At 39.2% G+C, this 23643-nt stretch overlaps 1 protein-coding gene across 1 annotated transcript in view; it reads right to left on the bottom strand.

The window, feature by feature from the left end:
• The window catches only part of lrch1 (leucine-rich repeats and calponin homology (CH) domain containing 1), a 117821-nt gene that overhangs the window by 46596 nt on the left and 47582 nt on the right, over positions 1–23643 (bottom strand). The window contains exons 3-6 of the mRNA XM_053328457.1: positions 22508–22634; positions 18670–18775; positions 13115–13251; positions 1947–2077 (exon numbers count right to left, since the gene is read on the bottom strand). Coding sequence (XP_053184432.1) covers positions 1947–2077; positions 13115–13251; positions 18670–18775; positions 22508–22634 — 501 coding nt within the window. The remainder of the gene's footprint in view (positions 1–1946; positions 2078–13114; positions 13252–18669; positions 18776–22507; positions 22635–23643) is intronic.

Genomic DNA, 23643 nt, shown 5'->3' with positions numbered 1-23643 from the left:
GAGATAGTAGAACTTCATTAGCCACTCGGTGTTAGCTAACTCAGGATGCTCGACGTTTTTCATTTCAAGAAAAGTCCGGATTTCGCTCAGACAAGCCGCAAAACGGCTGAGCACCTTCCCTCTTGACAACCAACGCACATTGCTGTGCAGAAGCAGACCAGGATAATTATTCCCAACTTCATCCAGCAGTGTTTTAAACTGGCGATCATTTAAAGCTCGGGCAACAATAAAGTTGACCACCCGAATGACCAGCGACATCACCTCACCAAGCTGCTCGCCACACATCTGAGCACAAAGCGCCTCCTGATGTAGGATACAGTGAAAACTTAGGATGGGTCTCTTTTCATTTTCACGAAGAAGCGCTATAAATCCTCTGTTTTTCCCTACCATGCACGGAGCACCGTCGGTACACACCGAAATAAGTTTATCCATCGGTAGATTTTTTTCTTTAGCAAACTCAGAGAAAGACTTGAATAAATCTTCACCTCTTGTTGTCCCTTTCACAGGCAAAACAGCAAGACTTTCCTCACGTAGTGTGTCACCATCAACATACCTTGCAATGATGCTGAACTGGGATACATGGCTTATGTCTGTTGACTCATCCAAAGCGAGAGAAAAGAATGGTGCGGCATTTATGTCCTTCACTTGTGTTGCCTCAATTTGATCTGCCATCATGATGGTACGATCGTGAACAGTCCTTGCCGACAAAGGCATGTCTTTTATTCGTTTGATTATCTTGTCTTTATTTGCAAAGTCGTCGAAAAGTTCATTGGCAACATCAACCATGAATGTTTTGGCATACTTTCCATCCGTGAATGGCTTTCCGCTTCTCACAATCGCTAAAGCGCCAGCAACGCTAGCCGAATTCCAGTCACCTTGTTGAGTCCAAACACGGAGTTGCTGCTGACTAGCTTGCACTCTGCACAGTAGCTCTTGACATGCTTTTTTCCTGCTGTCCCCCGCAGGATATTTCGATGCAAATGTAGAATGGCGTGTGTCGAAGTGCCGCTTTATATTTGACCGTTTCAACGATGCAATTTTATCATTGCATATTAGACACACTGCAGAACCTGCTCTCTCCACAAAGGCGAATTCCTCTGTCCATTCCTGCTGAAAAGTACGATATTCCTCATCTTTTTTTCTTTTAGCCATCTTCTTCGTCAAAAGGGTTTCTGCAATTAGCTAGCTGACTCCTTGACTAAAAGGAGGGAAGTTTACTTCCTGACCTCACAACGACCCGTTTGACACATTGTCCAATAAAAAATTGCCGTTGTCCCGGAGGACAGCTGTGATTGGCCACAGCTGTCCTCCCAAAAGCCGCTCAAAACCATGAACATGAGCGGTAGGAAATGAGTGGATTGAAATACACGAGAATGTTTTATATTTTTTAGGTTATTTATTTTATTTTTTTTAATTAAAGATTTGTCTGCGAGCCAGATGCAGCCATCAAAAGAGCCACATCTGGCTCGCGAGCCATAGGTTCCCGACCCCTGCTGTAGACTGTAGTAGTAGTAGTGTGTGCTGAATGTATTTATATGTCTACAGCAGCAGGGGCGGGTTCATGCTAATCAGACCCGCCCACTAAATCCTGAACAAAGAAATGGTTGAAATAATTTTCAAATCTTTTTTAGAAATACATTTATGACCTATTTAATGTGTTTAGAAGAAAATGTCTGAATTCACTTTAAACGGTCTTTAAATAAGACAGAAACCAAAACCCAGGCGCGCACACACACAAACACAGACATCACACTCACACACCCAGGATGTGTAGTCCATGCTGGTGATGTAATCATTTTCTACAATGATACACATTGAGTATATCAGTTATATGGCCTCTAACCTTAATATAGGTTTGCTGTGCAGCTGCTCCACCATGATGGAAAGCAAATGTTAAACTGTGCTAATCCTTCATCTGTCATTTCATCGACTGACGATTGACTGACCTGCCAGTGGTGGGCCGTGATAGGCTGAGTCTTTCCATGACAGGCAGGTAGAGAGAGTCGGGCATCTTCTCACTGCGACACGCCTCGATGCTCAGGTACTTGAATATGTGAACTTTCCCCTTTATACAGATCTGAAGAGGAACACATGTACATTCAGATTAGGAATCTGTATCTGTATTCATCCAGTCATCAACCGGTCTACTGAAGCAAACATGATACAGTATATCATTGATCACTTATCAGGTATTTCAGCTATGTGTGTAAATGTCTGCTTAATATAACATACAACAGACACACAACAAAGTCTTTTGGGTGATGATAATGAGACATTATGATATCACTGAGTATAAATAATAGTGACATTTCAAGCTGAACCTATCATTTCATACACTCAAATTTTCAACATAATTGTTCAAATGTACATATTTTTCTGTTTGTGTGGTTGGATGAGGAATATGATCACAGCATTGCAAATTTGACCCATTTTTACATGTGAGAGCTATAAAAATACCATATTTTTCTTTTTCTTTTTAAAATTCAGATCGTAAGTGGCAAAGAGGCTGACAGGATACAGAGAGAGAGAGAGAGAGAGAGAGAGAGAGAGAGAGAGAGAGAGAGAGAGAGAGAGAGAGGAAAGACCTGCAGCATAAGTCTCTGGCTGGATTCAAACCAGGTACGCTGCCATTATGTGGCATGTGCTCTAACTACTCAACCAGCAGGGAGATAACCCCACATATACATATTTTCTTTAAGCTCGACTTTTTCTTAATATGACCCACAGTTTTAACAAATGGAAATAAAATGCATCTTTTATGTATACACAGATGAAGCCATTTCAAAGTTCCCGTTTCCTTGATGGCTCCTTGACTGGTCCTTCACCGGTCCTTGGCTGGCCGATAATGGAAGCAGGGGGGTAATGTGATCCCCCAGCGATGACGTAGTCAATGAGGTCCCAACTGGAAACGCCCCTAAGCTGCCTGAGTGAAAGCCAGCTGCAATGCCTCATTTGTCCACGGGGAGGAGCAGTGTGTTTAGACCCACTGCTCATAGAAAAGATTAGGCTGTCCAACGATTAAAAAAATTAACTGGATTCATCACGTTACAACTCTGTGATTAAACCTGATTAAAATACTAAAAAAGACTAAATGTTATATATACTAATATTACTTGTTTTACTTCTATTATTCTGTATAAATGAAGGGTACAATATAGTTAATCCACTAGAAAGTAAGGATGCAGATTGAAGCTGGCTTACATCTGACAGGACACCGTCTGTCACACTCGCGGACACTTAACAATTCCTCTGACTGATCACTGATCACTGTCACTGTCAAACCAAGAAATAACCCATGACACAAACCCAGTCTACTGATTTAAAAAAGGATGCGCTATTTAATACGTAGTATTTCAACGGACGGTGACAACCACATACTGGGTTTCCATTATCCTGTAATTACAGGACTCTGGTAAAATCTGCCGAAGTCCGGAACCGGCTTTATTGTCATTATACAATGAATGTACAATGAAATGACAGGTTAGAATGGAGGGATGGATGGATGAATAGGGAATGGATTTTAGGCCCAGGCCCACCCATTTTGACTCAGGCCCATAGTATGTAGTGAGTGATTTGGGACACAGCATTAGTTAGTTTTCATTCTAGCTGTTCATCCAATAAGCAGCCTGAGGAAAGCTTTGAGTGAAAGCTTCTCAGCCAATCAGCGGCTTCTACCCCACGTGTGGTCTCTTAAGTCTGCCCACAGGCTGATCGTCACCAGCAAGTGATCCAATGAAATGAATGACCTTTTTTATAAATTGTCGTCTTTTTATTCCCTGCGTGCTCGCCCCATGAGCTTGCTTCATTCATACTGGTCGGTTTCTTTTATACAGTCTATGGTGTCTACATTAAATCAGGGCGCACTCACACTAGGCAATCATACCGTGCCCAAACACGTTTGCCCCCTAAAGTCCGGATTACTTGGCTGGTGTGAGTGCAAGTGTACCATGCTTGAGTATGGTACACTTCCCTGGCCCAGTACGGTTGGAAGAGGTGTGCTTGAGCACTGTACACTTAATGAATTAATATTAATTAATATTTTTAAAATATTTAATATTTTTCCCGGGAAATCAACGATTTTTAAAAGGCAACATTAGCTGAGCCCTGGTCATTTCAAGTAACACTAAATGCAACGAGGAGACATTATGCATATGGGTTCCCAATCCGACCATTTATTGTGTATTATTTTATCATTATTAAGGCAAAATAAATCAATTTATGTCCATCCACATTATAATGAATAGACTATAGGCTTAATATTAGTTTGCATCCAGCGTGCTGCGTGGACTTCATTACATCTGCTGCACCGCTGCTACCAAGCTAAGTTTATACAGTCTGTGACTGTGACTCTCATTAAAGTAATATTTTAGGTCTTCCAGCTTAGCGAAACATGGTGTAAGACGTACGAAGAGGAGCTCCTGCAGACTAATCTGATTTTTGTCTTAAATTGGCACTATTTATACCACTTCTAGCACTCACGTTTGTACGAACTGTTTTTGAACTTGTTTACTTTCCGCTTTTCTCACGAAAATGCCTCCAAAGCCGAACAAACAGGGAAACAACCCTCAACCTAACCAGGGCCCTGTTGCTAATGCTACCACCCCGCCTCATGCTAGCTCGGTAACCTCAGCTGACACGAGCCACACGCCGCCTACTACTGTGGAAATCACCGCACTCAAAACGGAGCTTCTCCCCGCTCCTCGCAGCGATGTTGCGACTATTTTTAAGACTGAGCTCCACGAAGCTTTGGGGGCCAACCTTGTGTCTATAAAAGCCGAACTGCTTACTCTAAAAACCGAACTGTCCGGCAACATTTCTGCCATCCAAGCGGATGTTACGGGACTCACCGCCACAGTCAATGAGATGGAGCACTCCCTTTCCACCTGTTCAGACGACATCGCCACTCTTCAGAGCAAAGTAGAGCATCTGACCAAAGAATGGGTGAAGCTCGAAAACAAGTGTGATGATCTTGAATCCAGAGCTCGCCGTCAAAACATACGGATCGTCGGTGTCTCGGAGGATGATTCCGATTCCGGGTCGGTGACTGGTGTGTCGCGGCTGCTGATGGAGGCTTTCAAACTTGACAAGGAGCCACTTGTGGATAGAGCCCACAAGTCCCTTATGGCGAAACCTAAGCCCGGGGACCGTCCCCGTGCTATTGTGGCGAAACTTCACTACTTCAGGGACTGCTCGGACATTCTCAGAAAAGCGAGAGAGCTGCAGAGAATTAAGATCCGCAATATGACCATCTCTGTCTTCCCGGATCACACCGCCAAGACGGTACGGGCCCGTGCTGCATTCAATGACGTCCGTCGTCAGCTCCGGGAAATTGAAGGAATCAGATTTGGCCTGCTGCACCCTGCCCGGTTGCGCATAACCCACGGGGGCGTTCAGAAAGACTTCACATCGCCAGAGGAGGCTGAGTCATTCATCAAGTCATTAAAAAACTGATGAGTCCGCTCCATACTTGATGTGACAACTCCAGTTGTTCTCTCAGGTTCAAGTCTATTTGGTGAGTGTGTGAATCCTACACATATGACCGTAGTTATATCCCCTCTCGGACATTGACTGTCTAAAAGGTGATCAAAACTGTTAATATCAGGTGTCCTAGCACCATTCCTTTTGGATGTTATTTTTGTTCAATTATATTTAATGTGGTCCCTGGTTTTATTGTCAACTACGGTCATACTAGTAATTTCTCCCCATTTTATTTATTTATTTAACTAGTACTTTCTTTTTGCTTTGATTTCATGATCATTTAGATTTATATGTACATATATATATATATATATAATTTTATTTTATTTTATTTTTTCTTTTTTTTTCTTTTCCAGTTTTGTTTAGCTTACTGTTGCTATAATATACCACACTTGATTTCGGAGGTCTTGCACTGCACAGATTGTGTTCATCCTGTTGATCCAATGTTCCTACAGGCTTCTGATAATGTTAAGGTGAAACAAACTTTCTTTTCTTTTTTTTTCTTTTTTTCTTTCTCTTCCTTAATAGTTATCATACTAGTTCGGATTCTTGATTATTTGTGCCTTGCATTTTATATTTCAACTTAGTTCTCTGCAGGTGCTTATCCGTTGACCTTAGCTACATAGTCGAAAGCACCTCTCTATGAGGATGGCTCCCCTTGGAGTCCGCACGGTTGTTCTTATCGTTTGGGGATGGGAACGTTTGATGTGCAGGTGGGAGGGTGTATGGGTTGGGGTTTTTCATGTTATGTCTCTGTATCTGTATATGTGGGGTTTTTTTTGTTTGGTTTTTGTTTTTTCTCTCTTTTCGTTTTTCTGTTACCCCTGATGTTACGGGCAGCTCATTGTCTTTCTCCTTCAAGTGATAATGGTTAATACTAAGTCACAGGATTTTGATAACAACTCAAGTATTAGATTCCTGAGCTGGAATGTTAAAGGTATGAATAGTCCGATTAAGAGATCGAAGATACTTACACACTTGAAACGGTTGAACACAGACATAGCTTTCCTTCAGGAAACTCATTTCCGTAATAGAGATCATATCAGACTCAAGTGTCCTTGGGTAGGTGATATTTTTCATTCAACATTTGATTCCAAAGCTAGAGGGGTGGCGATTTTAATCAATAAAAGAGTTAATTTTTCTGTCTCCAAGACCATAACTGATAAAAATGGTAGATACTTGATCATTGCAGGCACTTTATACCACTATCCTGTCCTACTGGTCAATATATATGCACCAAATTTTGATGATCCGAAGTTTACAAATACTCTGTTTAGTAACCTTCCTTTCCTGAACACTCACCTTTTGATATTGGGTGGAGATCTGAACTGTGTCATTGATCCCTCATTAGACCGCTCAAACCCTCGTACTTTGTCCCAATCCGCTATGTCCAAATCGATTTCTGACTTTATGTTCAAGAATGGCTTTGTTGATCCGTGGAGGTTCTATAACCCACAGGCTAAGGAATTTTCTTTTTTTTCACATGTACATCAATCTTATTCTCGGATTGATTATTTTTTTGTTGACAGCTCTCTCGTTTCCAAGGTGACTTCTTCCGAATACCACTCAATTATTATTTCCGACCATGCCCCCCTAAGTTTAAATATAAAATTTGTGGATAAACCCTGTTTTTCGGTGCCGTGGAGGTTTAACCCTCTGCTGTTAACTGATGATGCATTCAATGTTTTTATGTCTTCTACAATTGAGGATTTCGTTGCTTTAAATAAAACTGACTCTACCAGTTTGTTGTTATTATGGGAATCGCTCAAAGCATATTTACGGGGGCATATTATCTCTTACTCAGCACATTCTAACAAGATCCGAAAGGCAAGATTGCAGGAACTTACATCTAAAATTCTGGATCTAGACCGACAAAATTCGGTCAACCCATCCCCAAGCCTACTGAAGCAACGACTTGACTTACAATCAGAATTGGACCTCCCAACAACAACGGATGCAGAGTGCCTTTTACTTCGTTCACGCAGCAACTACTATGAACACGGTGATAGACCAAGCAGATTATTGGCACATCAGTTAAAAAGACAAGCTGCATCTCGATTGATTCCCAAAATTAGAGATCCCACTGGCTCACTCACTTCCGATCCATCTGAGATTAACACAATTTTCAAGACCTTTTACTCTTCTCTCTATGAATCTGAATCTCCAGTTGAGACCACAGTAATGACATCTTTCTTTGAAAATCTCAATGTCCCCACTGTTGATCCAGGGGTTGTTAACGTGCTTGACGCCCCTCTTACCTTGCAGGAAATCACAGCCGCTATTAAAGCCATGCAAAGCTTTAAAGCCCCTGGCCCCAACGGGTTCGGTGTTGAATTCTATAAGAAATTTTTGGATAAACTTGCCCCTCTTCTTATTTCAATGTTTAATGAGTCCCTTGAACGTGGTTCACTCCCACCAACTCTAACTCAGGCGTCCATTGCCCTTCTTTTAAAGGGCAAGGACCCTGAATTGTGTACTTCATATAGACCTCTGTCATTACTGAACGTCGATGTTAAAATATTGGCTAAAGCTATTGCTACTCGTCTCGAAAAGGTTCTTCCTACAATTATATCAGAGGAACAAAATGGTTTTATTAAAGGACGACACCTCTTTTATAATGTTCGAACACTTCTGAATGTGATTCTCTCCATGAGCCCTTCTCCAGTCCCAGAAGTGGTTATCTCAATCGACGCTGAGAAGGCATTTGATCGTGTTGAGTGGAACTATCTTTTTGCCGCACTTCGTAAATTTGGATTTGGCAACAATTTCATATCTTGGATACTCTATAGTTCCCCCCAAGCTAGCATTCACACCAACGATACCCGATCAACCTATTTTACACTATCACGTGGCACCAGACAGGGATGCCCCCTTTCCCCTTTACTTTTTGCGATAGCTATCGAACCGCTGTCTGTTGCCTTAAAATCGCTCCCTCTTTTTCATGGAATCTCCCGAGCTGGTACTGAACTCAAATTGTCTCTTTACGCAGATGATCTGCTTCTATATGTCTCCAACCCAAGGTCCAGTACCGCTGCTATTCTATCTCTGCTTAAAACTTTCAGCTCCTTCTCCGGCTATAAAGCAAATATTCTTAAAAGTGAATGTTTTCCCATAAATTCTCCCGCTTTATTACTTAATCAATCTGATATTCCGTTTAGACTTAGTCCATCAGGGTTTAAGTATCTGGGTATCAATGTGTCCCGTACACTGACATCTCTTTACACACTTAATTTCCCCCCACTGATGAATCAGGTTAAGGCGGATTTGGAGAGGTGGAGCTCTTTACCATTGTCATTAATAGGTCGCATTAATGCAGTGAAAATGACTGTTTTACCTAAATTTCTTAAATTTCTTTTTTTGTTTCAATGTATTCCTCTGTTCTTACCTAAAAAATTTTTTAAGTCATTAGACCAGGTTATCACTACCTTTTTGTGGTGTGGGAAGTCACCCAGGATTAGGTATTCGCAACTGCAAAGGTTTAAATTCAGTGGTGGCCTTGCACTACCTAATTTTTTGTTGTACTATTGGTCAGTGAATATTCACAAACTCTCCTAGTGGCTGCAATCTCCTGAATTACCATGGTGTAGGTTGGAGGCTAAGTCATTTTCCTCATCTTCCCCAAGGGCTCTACTCTCCTCCTCACTACCAGTGAATTCTTCCAATTTTACTACTAACCCTGTGGTGCTTTCCACCCTTAAAGTTTGGTTTTAATTTAGGCGCCATTTTAAATTCGTGCTGCCATCCACCCTCACACCCATAACTGATAATCATTTATTTCCCCCTTCATTTCTTGACACCACTTTCAAGATTTGGGAGAGTCATGATATTAAACACTTAAAGGATCTTTATAAAGACGGTGTCTTTTCCTCCTTTTCAGATCTCTCCTCTGATTTTGATTTACCTGCTTCCCACCCGTTATTTCCAGGTCAGACATTGCGCCTCTGCTCTATTTCCGTGCTACCCTTCCCTTCCTGCTAACCAGCCCTGGGATGATCTTCTGACTTTGAAACCTACTCAGAAGTCTCTCATATCTAAGATATATACGCATCTAATGGCCTTTGATGACTATTCTGCTATTAAGGCTCGAACATCTTGGGAACGGGAGCTTGACCTGAATTTAACAGATGAGCTATGGGAACATGCCATTCATACTGCACGGTCAAGCACACCTAGCGCTAGGCTGGAGCTTATACAATTCAAAGTGCTGCACCGAGCTCACTTATCGAAATCTCGATTATCTGAAATCTATCCACACGTTGCAGACCAATGTGACAAATGCCATACCTCAGATTGTAATTTTTATGTTTTTTCTCTGCCCCAGGTTAGAGAAATTTTGGAGCGATTATTCTGTAATCATGTCAAAGGTTTTGGGGGGAAAAATTACTGCCTGTCCCTTTGTTGCAATATTTGGGCTATCTATTGATTTTCCTCATATCAACCATTCACAGTCGGATGTGTTAGCCTTTACATCTCTTTTAGCCAGGCGCCGTATTCTACTGTCTTGGAAATCTCCTAAACCCCCTTCTATCTCCCTCTGGCTCAGAGATACTATGTCCTTCCTTAGTCTGGAAAAGATAAGGCTCTCAATGAAAGGTAGTTCTGCTAAGTTTTTTCAGAAATGGAAAAATTTCATGGAATACTTCAACTCCTTAAAATCCTTGCCCTCAGACTGACTGCCCCCTCTCCCCCCGGTGTTATTTATTTTATTTTTGTTTTTGTATTATGACTGGTAACTTGTAACATTCCAATGTCGGACATCTATATTTCATATTTCAATATTTTTCTGCTAATTTGCACTTCATATTATTTTGATGTTTTGTAGTGTATGTGTCACTTTCAATTACATTTTATTCTCCCTATCACTGTATATTTTTTCTCATTTTCTTTGTGTTACAGAGACATTGTTTGCTGTTCTATGTTGTTGTTTTCCTGTGCTCTTAGCGGGCCCAGGGCTGTTTTTTGTGATAAAATAACAGGAAAAAGAGGAAAAAAAATTTTACAAATCTGCATTATATAAACGAAATTTGTTAAAGTAAGTCATTTGGCGACTTCTAAGTCATTCAGTTAAACTAAGTCTGTTCTATAGCTGCTTCGCTGGAGAGGCTGCGAGCGTGAACGATCACTGGAGTAAAGAGTTGAATCAATGCTCTTTTTTACACAAGTATCTGTAGCAGGCTACTGCATGACTCAGCCATGACTCAGAAGAACATGCTTGCACTTTTTAATCATAGTGCGTTGTGTTAATTGATCGGCTGTGTTGTGTGTTACCGGCACAGCACGCGTTATGTTTTTGCGCAACATTTGTGTCGGAGGCAACAGTGCTTGACTACACTTGGGTTTTGAGGTAATGTGAGTGCGGGCCAGCGGGGGACGGGGGGAATTCGCTTTGAAAGACAATGGGACAACACTGCAACCATCCCTTTCGAGCTGGACACCTCCCCCACCGAAAATCAAGATCAAGACACTGTCTGTGCCCCCACTATATCCAGCATGCTACTGTATGTGTGGTTGAGTTTTCAGTTTAACATCTTTTCTAAGTCAGTGAGTTGTGTAGTTGTAGATGTGTGTGGTGCCCCCACTCTGTCCAGCACCTATGTGTGGCTGAGTTTTCAGTTTTAAACCAATAGTTAATTAACTAGTTAGTTACTGTAATAATAATAACGAATCTGAATTTAAACTCAATTTGTCTGATTTATATTTATCTTTTTCATATAATTAATGCTCATTAAACTCTGTCTGGCCCATATCTGTCGCAGCATCTGAGCGCTCTTTCTCAGCCTTGTGCAGGCTGAAAACCTGCTGCAGCACCATGACGCAGGAGATATTTGACTATTATGAAAGCTCACAGTGACCCCTCTCAGAAAATAGTTCCCACATCCATGAACACTATTCTGAATCTGAATCTCTGTGGATGATTTGTGTGACAATGGAACCAAATGGCCCATTAAGCCCAAACAAAACATAGAGCAATGATAATGCTGGTGGCTGGGTTTACCTGGTTTAAAGCATGCACTGAATAGACCAGGGTTGGCTGGCACAAATGTGCTGTATAATTGCCTAAAATCAAATACAGTCCTGTGGCCCGTTTTTGCCATTTCGTATTATTAATCTGAGCCTAAAATTAAAATATGAAAAGTATTGTAACAAAATAATCAGTAGTCAGTAGGTTATTTAATTTTTTGATTTGATTTAATGAATTTTGGATGACCGGTCAGTAAAAATTCATAATCGGAATGTGGGCTAGTTTGTGACAGAAGCGCTATCTCCTGGTCATACCCTGTATTACAATGAATAGGTGGGTTTACAGGAAAAGATAGACACGCCCCGGAGAAGGAGGGGAGGGGGTCGGCTGCCATTCAGCTGGCTTTCAGCTTGGAGGGGAACTTTGAAGTGGTTACTACTGTGTATATGTATATGTATATATATATATAGATGCATATATATATATATATATATATATATATATATATATATATATATATATATATATATATATATATATATATATATATATATATATATATATATATATATATATATATATATACACACACGTATATATGCAAATGTACAAGTTTGACCTGTGTTTATCATCTTATTCTATAAAATATTCTCCTGGATAATAAAATAGTGATTGTAAATGTCTTTTTTGACTGATGGAGAATTGATGAATGTGAATTGGTGTACAGACTAATTATGAGTCAGAATATGAACAGTATGTAAGGGTTAACAGCTAGCAGTCATTACAAAGCTGCTGATATTCACATTAATTGATTCTCTAATGAATGATTTGACTCTACTAACATTATTTAGCAAAGACTCAGAGCCACACTTCTAAAAATAGAACTGACTGTATGAAATGTGACTGAATCAATGTGATTTTGGTCAATGACACTTTATCCCACATGGACAATGTTTCTGTGGTCATTGCTTAAAATTTCCTACTTAACACTCATTCATTACTGTGATTTAATCAAGACACTCAGCAACAAGGTTTGGATCATTTGTATTGACGTGTGAGCTCACAAACCTTCTTTAGAGTCTGAAATCTGATACACATCAACACATCAGAGACACACTGCAGATCCTAATACAGCTAAATGAAGTTGAACACCATCCATTCACCAAGTAATAGAAAGGACTCATTTATGGCTGGATGGGTGGACGATGAAGGGAACATGTGACTATAAAGGACTTTGAATGTCTTCATAAATAAATCCATTGGTTTATTTTTGTTTCTCTATCCTTCATTGAATTATTCAAACAGCACCATATGCTGACCTCATACTCATTTTAACAGTCTACATAGAATGCCTCTGGACATATGCAACTATCATTTAATCATTTATGCACACGGCACCACATATAGAAATATAAGGACAGCCTTAGTCTTATTAATGGGAGTGGGAGGTATGGGGAGCTGTGGTGTTGTACAAAAAAGGTTATAACGATAATGTTGATTCATTTCCTTTGGGATGAATAAAGTATCTATCCATCCATCCATGCATCCATCCACTCATCTATGCATCCATCCATCCATTCATCTATGCATCCATCCATCCACCCATGCATCCATCCATCCATGCATGCATCCATCCATCCATCCATCCATCCATCCATCCATCCATTGTGATACCTGTGCAGGTGGGCTCTGCAGTGGGTTGTTTTCTAACTGGAGGGACTGGAGCTGTTTCATCTTCCTGTAACACACCGGGATGGTCGACACTTTGTTACAGGAGAAGTCGAACTTCACCAGAGGCAGATCGGCCAGGTCTGCAGGCACAAAACACACACACACACACACATTACAAAAAACAGTTAGAAACACATGAGGTTATCTCTGTCTGCTGAGGTTTAAACATTCAACCACTCTCTCTTCTCAGTGGACTCACAGTGTCTCAGGACTAACTATAACACACATGGACATACACACATGTAATCGTGTGGCACAGCTGACAGGTCTGTGATCACACAGAACACTGCAGCTGTTGTTGTTATATTCAGAGAAAGTAGTCTGGATGTTTGTGATGAGAGGAGCTCCACCCCTCATCACATACCAAATACCTGGAAATACTTTCAATTGTGCAACTGGAGTCACTGAGCCGTACATTTAAAAAAAAAAAAGAGAGACTATTTTGTGTAGAAACTGAACTGTCATGTGTGTTAGCCTGCACTGCACTGCTACATGTCAAAAACCAAGAGCTAAAGGTTACACACTGGAAGTTTAAAAGCTGAACAAAGGAAGTTTAAAGTCTTATGTTTAAGGCTTTAGATAACATGGTGGACACTATTTTTACACTTAATAAACCAAATTATTAACCGATTATGTAATAAAACAATTGGCTGATGAACTGATAATGAAATTAATACTTGGTTGCTGCTCTACTCAAAAGATTCTGTGAACTATTCCTTTAATCTGTGTCTGTCATTGTGATTATTATTCCTGTTTGTTTCAGGCACTCTATAAATAAAATCAACTGCTGTCCGTGTATGTATGTGTGTGTGTGTGTGTGTGTGTGGACAGACTGACAGAGCCATCATTATGATCATCATGTCAATACAGATATTAGGGAGTAAACTAATTCCGATTTTAATATATTGGCCAATAATATCATATGTACAGAATATATACATAATCACACATTTTTTTGCAATGGACCCTCACACATAGTTATCAAACACTTGTGTGTTGTTAACCACCCTGCCAAATTTGAATGATTAAAAAAATCGCCACATATATGAAATTAGGCTTCAAAGTTGTGTAAAAAACAGCCTCTTTCTCTGCTGCTAACTCAGCGGCTAGTGATCAAGATGATCACTTGAGAGGGAAAAATAATGTCAAAAAAGTCTGAATTCATTCATTACTTTTCATGTTACCATTCATAAAAAAGAGGTGTACAGATGTTAAATATAAGGACATGAGAGCACTGTGGAGGTTTTAGAATGTTTATTAGATCGTCATGGTGATGTCATGTCATGTCCATCCAAAGAGCTGAGAGACACTCTGAGACAAAACTAAGTGCGTAAGTTGCTGGTGGTGTCAGATGGAGCATCATTACAGAACAGTGTGTATGAAGCCAAAGTGTTTATCAGTGTTGTAATATTTGAGTTGAATGACCGGCTGACCCTCGGTCCTCACAAGCACACAGCTACATAACAACAACACATCGGTTTGATTGAAAGCAGCTTTTCTTCATGTTTTTGCTGATTGTTAGAGAAATAATGGAGCGCTGCAGCACTGCCAGCTCTCTGAAACATCAGCTCCTCTCAGCTGGAAGTCCTGCAGTGGAATTTTAAGGTTTTCTTCTTCAATGTTTCCTGCATAACAACCATTCTGTTCAGTGTCAGAAATATTGTGATCATTGAGATTTGTCCAGCTGAGTGTTTGAAGGTAAATGATAAAGAGGGATTAACTAATGCTCACAATAATCATGTTAGCTGTTTATTAAAGGATGTAAATGAGTGATGTATTAAGTTAGGCATGTGATCCATCAGCAACTGCTTTGTGTTAAATAAGAGTCCAAGAAATAAACTGGAGTCACGTAAGTAAAAGCATCCAGCTCTGTCTTACTTTTCTTTCTTATCATTGTATGTTTTATTCTCTGTTGTAACCAACGCATCCTTGTTGCCATGGTGATGTTTCTGGCACAGATGGAAATTGTTCCATCAGCTCCTCAGATATGATCTACAGTTTGACTCCTGCCACCCCGAGCTTGGCCGACCTTTAAAACAACACTAAAACAGTCATGGTGGTCTTATCTCAGAGGTGGGGGTGGGGAGGGGTGGCGAAGTTTGCACAAGTCTGCACAGATATTAAATCAAAAACAACAACTCCTCCCATCATCAGGCTGCCGTCCAGTCTGCTCGCTCGCTCCAAGCCTGCCTGTGTCGCTGTGGCATGGAGCTGCTTGAGCCAGATCACTACTCATCCATCAGTCTGCTTGGATCAATGTTCCTGAAAACAGTTTGGTAGCTGTTCATCATTCTGATCAGACCTGACTCCTCCATCTGCTTATCAAAGAGGTCTACTTCTCCAAAATGATAAGAAGAGAGAATAAAAGTCCTGCTGAGCAAGCAAAATATGAACTTTAAATATGACGTCACTGACTTCCAGCAGCTCATGTTTTACACGTGTGATTGGTTGCAGACTCTTTATTGATCATATTAGGAATATATTGTGTTGTATTGTAATGTGCTGTGTTTTCTTTCCTGGTCTTCCTCAACCTCTCTGTCTTCCTGATGCTCATCCACTCATGGCTGTTTCAGTTATTGTACTTGTTGACATGCTTTTACATCTTTACTATGAGCCCGTAGTGTGTTTGGTTTTTGCTTTGTCTATTTTCTTCCTCATGTTGTGGAAAAGCAAAACTCATAAATAAAATGTATAAAAAGGGGGAAAAAAACGCTTTTCTTGTTATAACATGATAACACAAGTTGTTGTTAAAACAGGAAAACCTTGGTTCGTGAAAACTTTGTACCTTCAAAATAAAGTCATACAAAAAAAATCTAAAAAGAATAAAGAATAAAAAGTCATTTTAAGCTTAAAAAGACAAAGACAAAGACAGCATCAGGTCCTGCCTCCTGTACTCCTCCCCTCAATCTATCTGAGGTTTCCAGTAGGTGAGAACAGAAACACAAACAGATCATCTGCTGCTTTGTGCTTCATGTGTGAAAGATCAAGACCTCCACAAAATCCCTGGACTTGTGCCTGCCTCAGCCCCTCTACTACCTTCTTTTGATTTTGGAGCATCAAATGAAGACTCACAGACCCAAACTGTGTTTATTCTGCAGCCAGAAAAGAGAGCGAGAGAGTTAGCACACGAGTGAGCTGAGTGAGCTGAGTGAGCTGAGAGAGAGAGAGAGAGAGAGAGAGAGAGAGAGAGAGAGAGAGAGAGAGAGAGAGAGAGAGAGAGAGAGAGAGAGAGAGAGAGAGAGAGAGAGAGAGAGAGAGAGAGAGAGAGAGAGAGAGAAGAGGTGGAGCGAGGACAGGGAGCGGCTGTAGAGTGAATGAGAGGAATAAAAAGGTTCTACAGCACATATAAATAACCATCAAACACTCAGCACATGATTTACTGTGGAAACACGCTCTTACTTTCATTCTCCCTCCTCTGCATTTCTGCTTTTCATTCATTCCATCCATCCATCTAACTCCTGCTGCAGTAAACACACAGAACAACAGCACACATCTGATATTTCTAATATGATGCTGACTTACTAATACAATTCAGCTTATTTTCTATGTAGTTTTGTTAACCCTCCTGTTGTCCTCCTGGGTCAAATGGACCCCATCTCTTTCGACTGTTCCTTCTTTCCTTCCTCTTTGTTTAATTTTTCCTTCATTCTTCCCCTCCTCCCCTCTTTCTTTGCTCCCTCCTCCTTTCATACTTCCTTCCTTCCTCCCTCCTTACTCCTTTCCTTCCTCCCTCCCTCCCTCCTTTCCTTTCCTTTCCTTCCCTCCTTCCTTCCTCCTTTCCTTCCTTCCTTCCATCTATCCTCCTTTCCTTCCTCCCTTCCCCCTGTCCTTCCTTGACCTGAGGACAACAGGAGGGTCAACTGAGGTTTCATTTACTCAAGTATAATATGTGTATCTTTTTGTTTATTGTCACTGTCTGTACTGTGCACTTCCTGTCATGTGCAGTCATTATTCTGAGGCAGGAAACCCCCTTTAAGACCCACCACTGTGTTGGATGACTGACAATTTCAACTTTATTTATATAGCACTTTATACACAACATGGTTGATCCAAAGTGCTTCACACAAAGGAAGAACACAGAAAATACAAAACAAAATAATAAATAAATAAATACATTGAAAAAATCTGATGATAAAATACATAGTGACAGTTAGACACAGTTAAAAGCTAGGGAGTAAAAATATGCATGTCAAACACCAAGAGTTAAAGGTTACACACTGGAAGTTTAAAAGCTGAACAAAGTTTTTTTTCTTAAAACTTTGAATGGCAGGAGAGAAAGGAATGAGGAAGAGAGTTCCACAGTTCAGAGAAGCTGCTTTGTGTCAGTTATCCTCCTCCACATTTCCTTCCCTTATTTTTACGTTTTCCCTCCAAAATAAAGCTCTGTGTTTCCTTCATCCTCCATCAGTCAAAACTCATTTAGGCCATTAAACAAACAGATGCTTCAAATATAATGATGATAACTGAAGGACTACTAGAGCAAAAAAACATGTATCTCATAATCTATTAAACATTTAAAGACTGTGTAAAGTGAATTCAGACATTTTCTTCTAAACACATTAAATAAGTCATAAATATATTTCTAACAAAGGTGTAAAAAGCATTTCAACCATTTAGATTTGAATTGTGGAGCTAGGCTTCACAAACTGTGTTTCAACATTTCTGTGTTCAGGATTTAGTGGGCGGGTCAGCGGCGGTGATTAGCATAAACCCGCCCCTGCTGCTGTAGAAGTATAAATACATTCAGCACACACTACTACTACTACAGTCTACAGTTAGCCAGTTAGCTGAGCTAGCCACCGAGTTAGCCGCCGAGCTAGCCGCAGAGTTAGCAGCAGAAAGCTCTCAGAAGTTGCGTCCATGTTTCTGGTAGAGGTGGTGACTTTGATTGACAGGTGACACTTGGTAGGGGGCGGGGAGCAGAGAAAGAGGCTGATTTTTACACAACTTTGAAGCCTAATTTCATATATTTGGTGATTTTTTTAATCATTCAAATTTGGCAGGGTGGTTAACAACACACTTTTCTGTGGTATGTCAAACTCAGAACACATATTTATTCTTACTTTACACTGACTTTAAGAGGAGTAAAAGTTGTTTTATTAACTGGTTTCACTGGTATCACATAATGAAACTAGAGAAAGTCATCCTTATTAACTCACACAACCTACTTTTTTCTCAGTCCAGTGATTTTAACTGGCAGCCCTCCAGTCAAAACCCTGCTCCTCCACAGCCTCAGCCAATCAGCAGGCAGCCAGCCAGTCAGACTGGGTTGTGGTTACCTCTGATCTCTGTGTCACTCACTTATTGCTGAACTTTTTGGGGGCTGGAGGTCGTGCTGAGGGGAAGGTATATTTTTGAGGACTGGGATGGGTGTGGTAGTGCGTGCAGAGGACTGTGTGTGTGACTGTGCTGAAATCAGCCAGGCACACAACAACACACTCCAGATGTTTAGATATTAAAATGAGTGAAAGGATGTGTTGGGCTAGAGATGGACTGACCTTCTGGCAGGACGCAGAGGAGGTTTCGGCGTACGTTTAACTCTCGCAGAGCTTTGAGTCTGCCGATGTGACGAGGAAGAGCTGTGATCTCGTTGCAGCTGATGTCCTGCAGAGGGAAAAACATCACAGCTCGTGATCACAGCTGTTAAAGCTTCAGGAGGCCTGTCATTATTAACCCAAAGCTACTTCTTTACTTCTAATACTGGATGATTCATGTTTAGCAGAGTCTATTTTAGTTCTATTTCTCCTTTCAGTTCAACTATATATTCTCACTTTAAACATGTGCAATAACTATGGAGTTAGATTTGTTTCATAATGTTGTGTGTGTGCAGATCGACAATCTGTGTGTAAATGTGTAATCTGTAAATATAAACACCTTCCACAAATACAAGAAAAAGATTTGTATACTCACAAAAATATTTTGCAAATATAAAACAGATCTGCAAATACACAAACAAATTCCACAAATATAAAAAATACATTAAATTAATTTACAAATAAATGAAAAGCATTTGTGAATATCTTCCTAACATTTACAACTTTCAAACAGGCATTTGTGGATCTCAGTTCTACGCTTGTGGATTTGCTTTTTACACACACAGAGTTTTGAAACAAACTTTCCGCCGGTTCGAACGAAAATCCACTCGTATCACTCGGCCATTTTCGGATAGCAAGTGATCGCCTACTGGTGATGTCATTTCCGCATATCAAAGTAAGAGCACGCAGTCTTTCTATGAGCTTTTTTAAATGTTTATCAGCGATAAGTGACGTGCATTCATGGTTTCATGTTAATGTCATACAGTGATTATTAGTGTGTGTTTATTTGTTCTATGTATATTATCTAGCACACACTTTCATATACATTTCTGTTTGAGTATGAAAGGCACCAGGATGCTTGTGGGCAAAGTTCAGCTCTCTAAAGAAGTGGCTTGGCTGCTTCTTCAGTAAGCAGTTATCAGCCAACTCATCCTTTATATGTTTCATTTATTCTTTCAGATGGGTAAAAGTCACAACGCACTTCACATCTTATTAGTAGTGTACTCTTACTAATGTAGTTCTAATGTCTATGTGTAAGCATTCATGTTGCGGGCTGGGAGAATGAACAGGGTGCAGGATTTTATACATTGCAAATATGATTAAGATCCATTGTAAATAGACCAGAAGTCATAACAATCCAACCTGTAAAGAGGGTCCCTGTAGAAGATGCTGGTGACTGACATCCAGACATCTCTTCACAACCTTTCAATACTAGTGTAATCAGTAGAAAATTACGGGGTTTAAGATTTAGACATTTTCAGCACAGCATTTAAAAGACAATTTTTATCGTTAAACTTTAATAAAAAAAAATAATAATAATATATTTTGCATTTGTATTCATTCTGTTTTATGAATAGCTCTGTTTATTTCTTTATTTATTTTTTATTATTGTTTAACGATAAAAATTGTCTGAACGTTGCCCACAAGCATCCTGGTGCCTTTCATACTCAAACAGAAATGTATATGAAAGTGTGTGCTAGATAATATACATAGAACAAATAAACACACACTAATAATCACTGTATGACATTAACATGAAACCATGAATGCATGTCACTTATCGCTGATAAACATTTAAAAAAGCTCATAGAAAGACTGCGTGCTCTTACTTTGATATGCGGAAATGACATCACCAGTAGGCGATCACTTGCTATCCGAAAATGGCCGAGTGATACGAGTGGATTTTCGTTCGAACCGGCGGAAAGTTTGTTTCAAAACTCTGTGTGTGTAAAAAGCAAATCCACAAGCGTAGAACTGAGATCCACAAATGCCTGTTTGAAAGTTGTAAATGTTAGGAAGATATTCACAAATGCTTTTCATTTATTTGTAAATTAATTTAATGTATTTTTTATATTTGTGGAATTTGTTTGTGTATTTGCAGATCTGTTTTATATTTGCAAAATATGTTTGTGAGTATACAAATCTTTTTCTTGTATTTGTGGAAGGTGTTTATATTTACAGATTACACATTTACACACAGATTGTCGATCTGCACACACACAACATTATGAAACAAATCTAACTCCATAAATAACAATCTCAACTCAGGTATATTATCATTTAGCATCAATATTACTTCTGTACATAATGCAACTATTATTTAGTATCTATCTATTTACTATTTACTATCTACTATTGCTTTTTATTGCTTTTGTACTTACTTATTATTTATTGTTCTTTTGATTGACACATTTTACTGTCCACCTTGCTGAAGCAATATTCTAAATGTCCCCATCATGTAATAAAGTAATATGTTCTCTTCTCTTAATACAACACTTCATTCATCTGTCTCCTCACTGCTGACTTACTTCAACTGTTCACAGGTCATCACTCATAAAGTGTATGTTGGTAGAATTCTATTTGATTTGATTGTATGTTTTATTATAGTTTGTGGTGCTGAGCATCATGAAAACAAGATAACATGCTTAATATGAGCCACGTCTAGGAGCAGTGTGTCACATTTACACTATATTTTGGCAGAAGTGAAATATAATATTCATGAATGTTTTAAATGAAAATACAAGGTTTTTTGTTTTTTTTAAACCTTAGAATAGGGATGTCAGAATTATTCTAACTTTTCTGCTGCTTCATACGTTTTTTCCACTCTGAGCAGAATACAATTGTCTGAAGAACCAATGAATACATATTGTGGTCATATCATATTTAAACCATTCACATATTAAACATCAATCAGCAGCTTCTGTGTAAAATAATGTGTAAAAAACTGAGACTTAATTTAGTTGAAACTGCACTCATCATATATTATTTATTATTTGTAGGGTTTTACTTGACATTTAATTGGTGTGTGTGTGGCCCTTGAACTAAAATGAGTGTGACACCTCTGCCTTAGAATGAGCCTTTGTATCTACAATAACCAGAGCTGGAGAGACTGTCCTTCCTGTTTAATCCCAGGAACTTTGCACACTTGTATATAGTATAGATAGATAGATAGACTTTATTCATCCCAAGCTGAGAAATTACAGCAGCAGCAGCATTTCACACAGTGACAATAACAACATATAGTATAAGAATATAAAGAACAAACTATACATAATAAAATAGCAATAGCAAATGAAATAAAATAAATAAAATGTAATGTACATAAGTATATACAACTAATTGGCAGTGTTGATTTTAGTGTCAGGGATTTATGTATATTGTAGATTTATATAATTTTCTATTTACATAGAGATTGTTTTGTATATTATTCTCCATTACACTGCTACTGGTGCATCAATTTTGAATTTGTCCCTTGGAGGATGAATAAAGATATAAATAAAGCTACCTACCTCTCCACCTATTCAGTTGGTTGCTGCTATATTCTACACACTGCTCCTTTAAGGCTCATTCTTCTCTGTGTCTTACATATCAATAATGCATTCATCTAGGTGAAAGCTATATTGAAAAACTACCATTTTCATCTTGGAAGCAGAAGCAAACATGTTTATAGTACAGTCAGCTGACATACATGTCAGCTAGATGAAGGACTGTGATCAGCTGTGTGGAGTGTGAGCTCAGCTGTGGACCACACATGCACTCATATAAACTTATCTCAATGTTTTGGGATGGAATTCAGTAAACTATTAATAATACACACACACACACACACACACAAAACACACAGTCACAATATATACATGAAGCACAGATGAATACATGCCTCAGGTTAACATGTGAAGAACACAACAATAGGAATGTTATTGCTCATTCCTGAGTAATGCTCTGTCACACACACACACACACACACACAGACACACACACACACACACACACACACACACACACACACACAGAGTCTTACCAGCTCCATGAGGCTGTGCAGCTGTCCGATGGTCTCTGGCAGGCTGACCAGCTTGTTGTTGCTGGCGTTGAGGACTCTCAGAGGTAAACCACACAGACAGGCCGGCAGAGAGCCCAGCTGGTTACGACTGCACACACACACACACACACACACACACACACACACACACACACACACACACACACACACACACACACACACACACACACACACACATAGCAAAGAATATGTGATGATCATGTGACTGTGACAGGAAGTGAAGCTCTGATCACTTCACATGAAGACAATCCTAAAGCCACTCTAGTAAAGACTACAGGAGCACAATGAGCTGAATGAATAAGTCATAATAATATTATTATAGATAAATAAATAAACAAATAATAAATAGTTAAAATTGTGTCACAGACATACAAAGTCAAACAGAAAGCTGTAGGAGAGAAATGATGCAGCAATAATTAAGCATTTCATCCATTAGTTGGTTGACAGAAAACTCAATGTGTTTACAAGTTCAAACAGACACTTTTACTATTTTCTGACATTTTATACACAGAAAGAAAAAGATGTATTGATGAACCATGGAAATAATCAGTGTATTACTGAATGATGAACATTAGTAGCAGTCATAGTTCTATAACTGTCTGTTGTAGACTGTTAGTAATGACGATAAATGTATTAAATAGTTGTGTTCCAGCCAAGTGATCTAAACCCTCCTGTGTTCTGCAGGTGAGGTAAAAAATAAAGTCTAGTTTCATTTACATGAGGCCTATTGACCATTATACCCAAAAATATGTACTGCTCCATAAAGAATAAAATCAATGATCATTAAGTAACAACTACCTTTATGAATGAGGAAAAAAGTATAATATAGAATAAACTAGAAAAGCAATAAACTAAAAAAATGGCAAATATCAAGTATGACACATTAGATTAAATAGAATAGCTCATAAATATGATCTAAAAATATGGAAGTTCAAAAATCACATGTAGACATGAACAGTAAGCTATGAAACTAAGTTTATATAGTGTTTTCTCATTAATGTGAATGGGAAGGTGTGTCCAGATGTTTGACTGGTACTGTACATATTTACAATATACATCAGAGTTTAAATTATTTTGTATTTAAATGTCTTGACAGT

This window comes from Scomber japonicus, chromosome 11 (genome assembly GCF_027409825.1).
Source record: "Scomber japonicus isolate fScoJap1 chromosome 11, fScoJap1.pri, whole genome shotgun sequence".
Classification (NCBI taxonomy): domain Eukaryota; kingdom Metazoa; phylum Chordata; class Actinopteri; order Scombriformes; family Scombridae; genus Scomber; species Scomber japonicus.
This window is presented reverse-complemented; position numbering and strand designations above follow the sequence as displayed.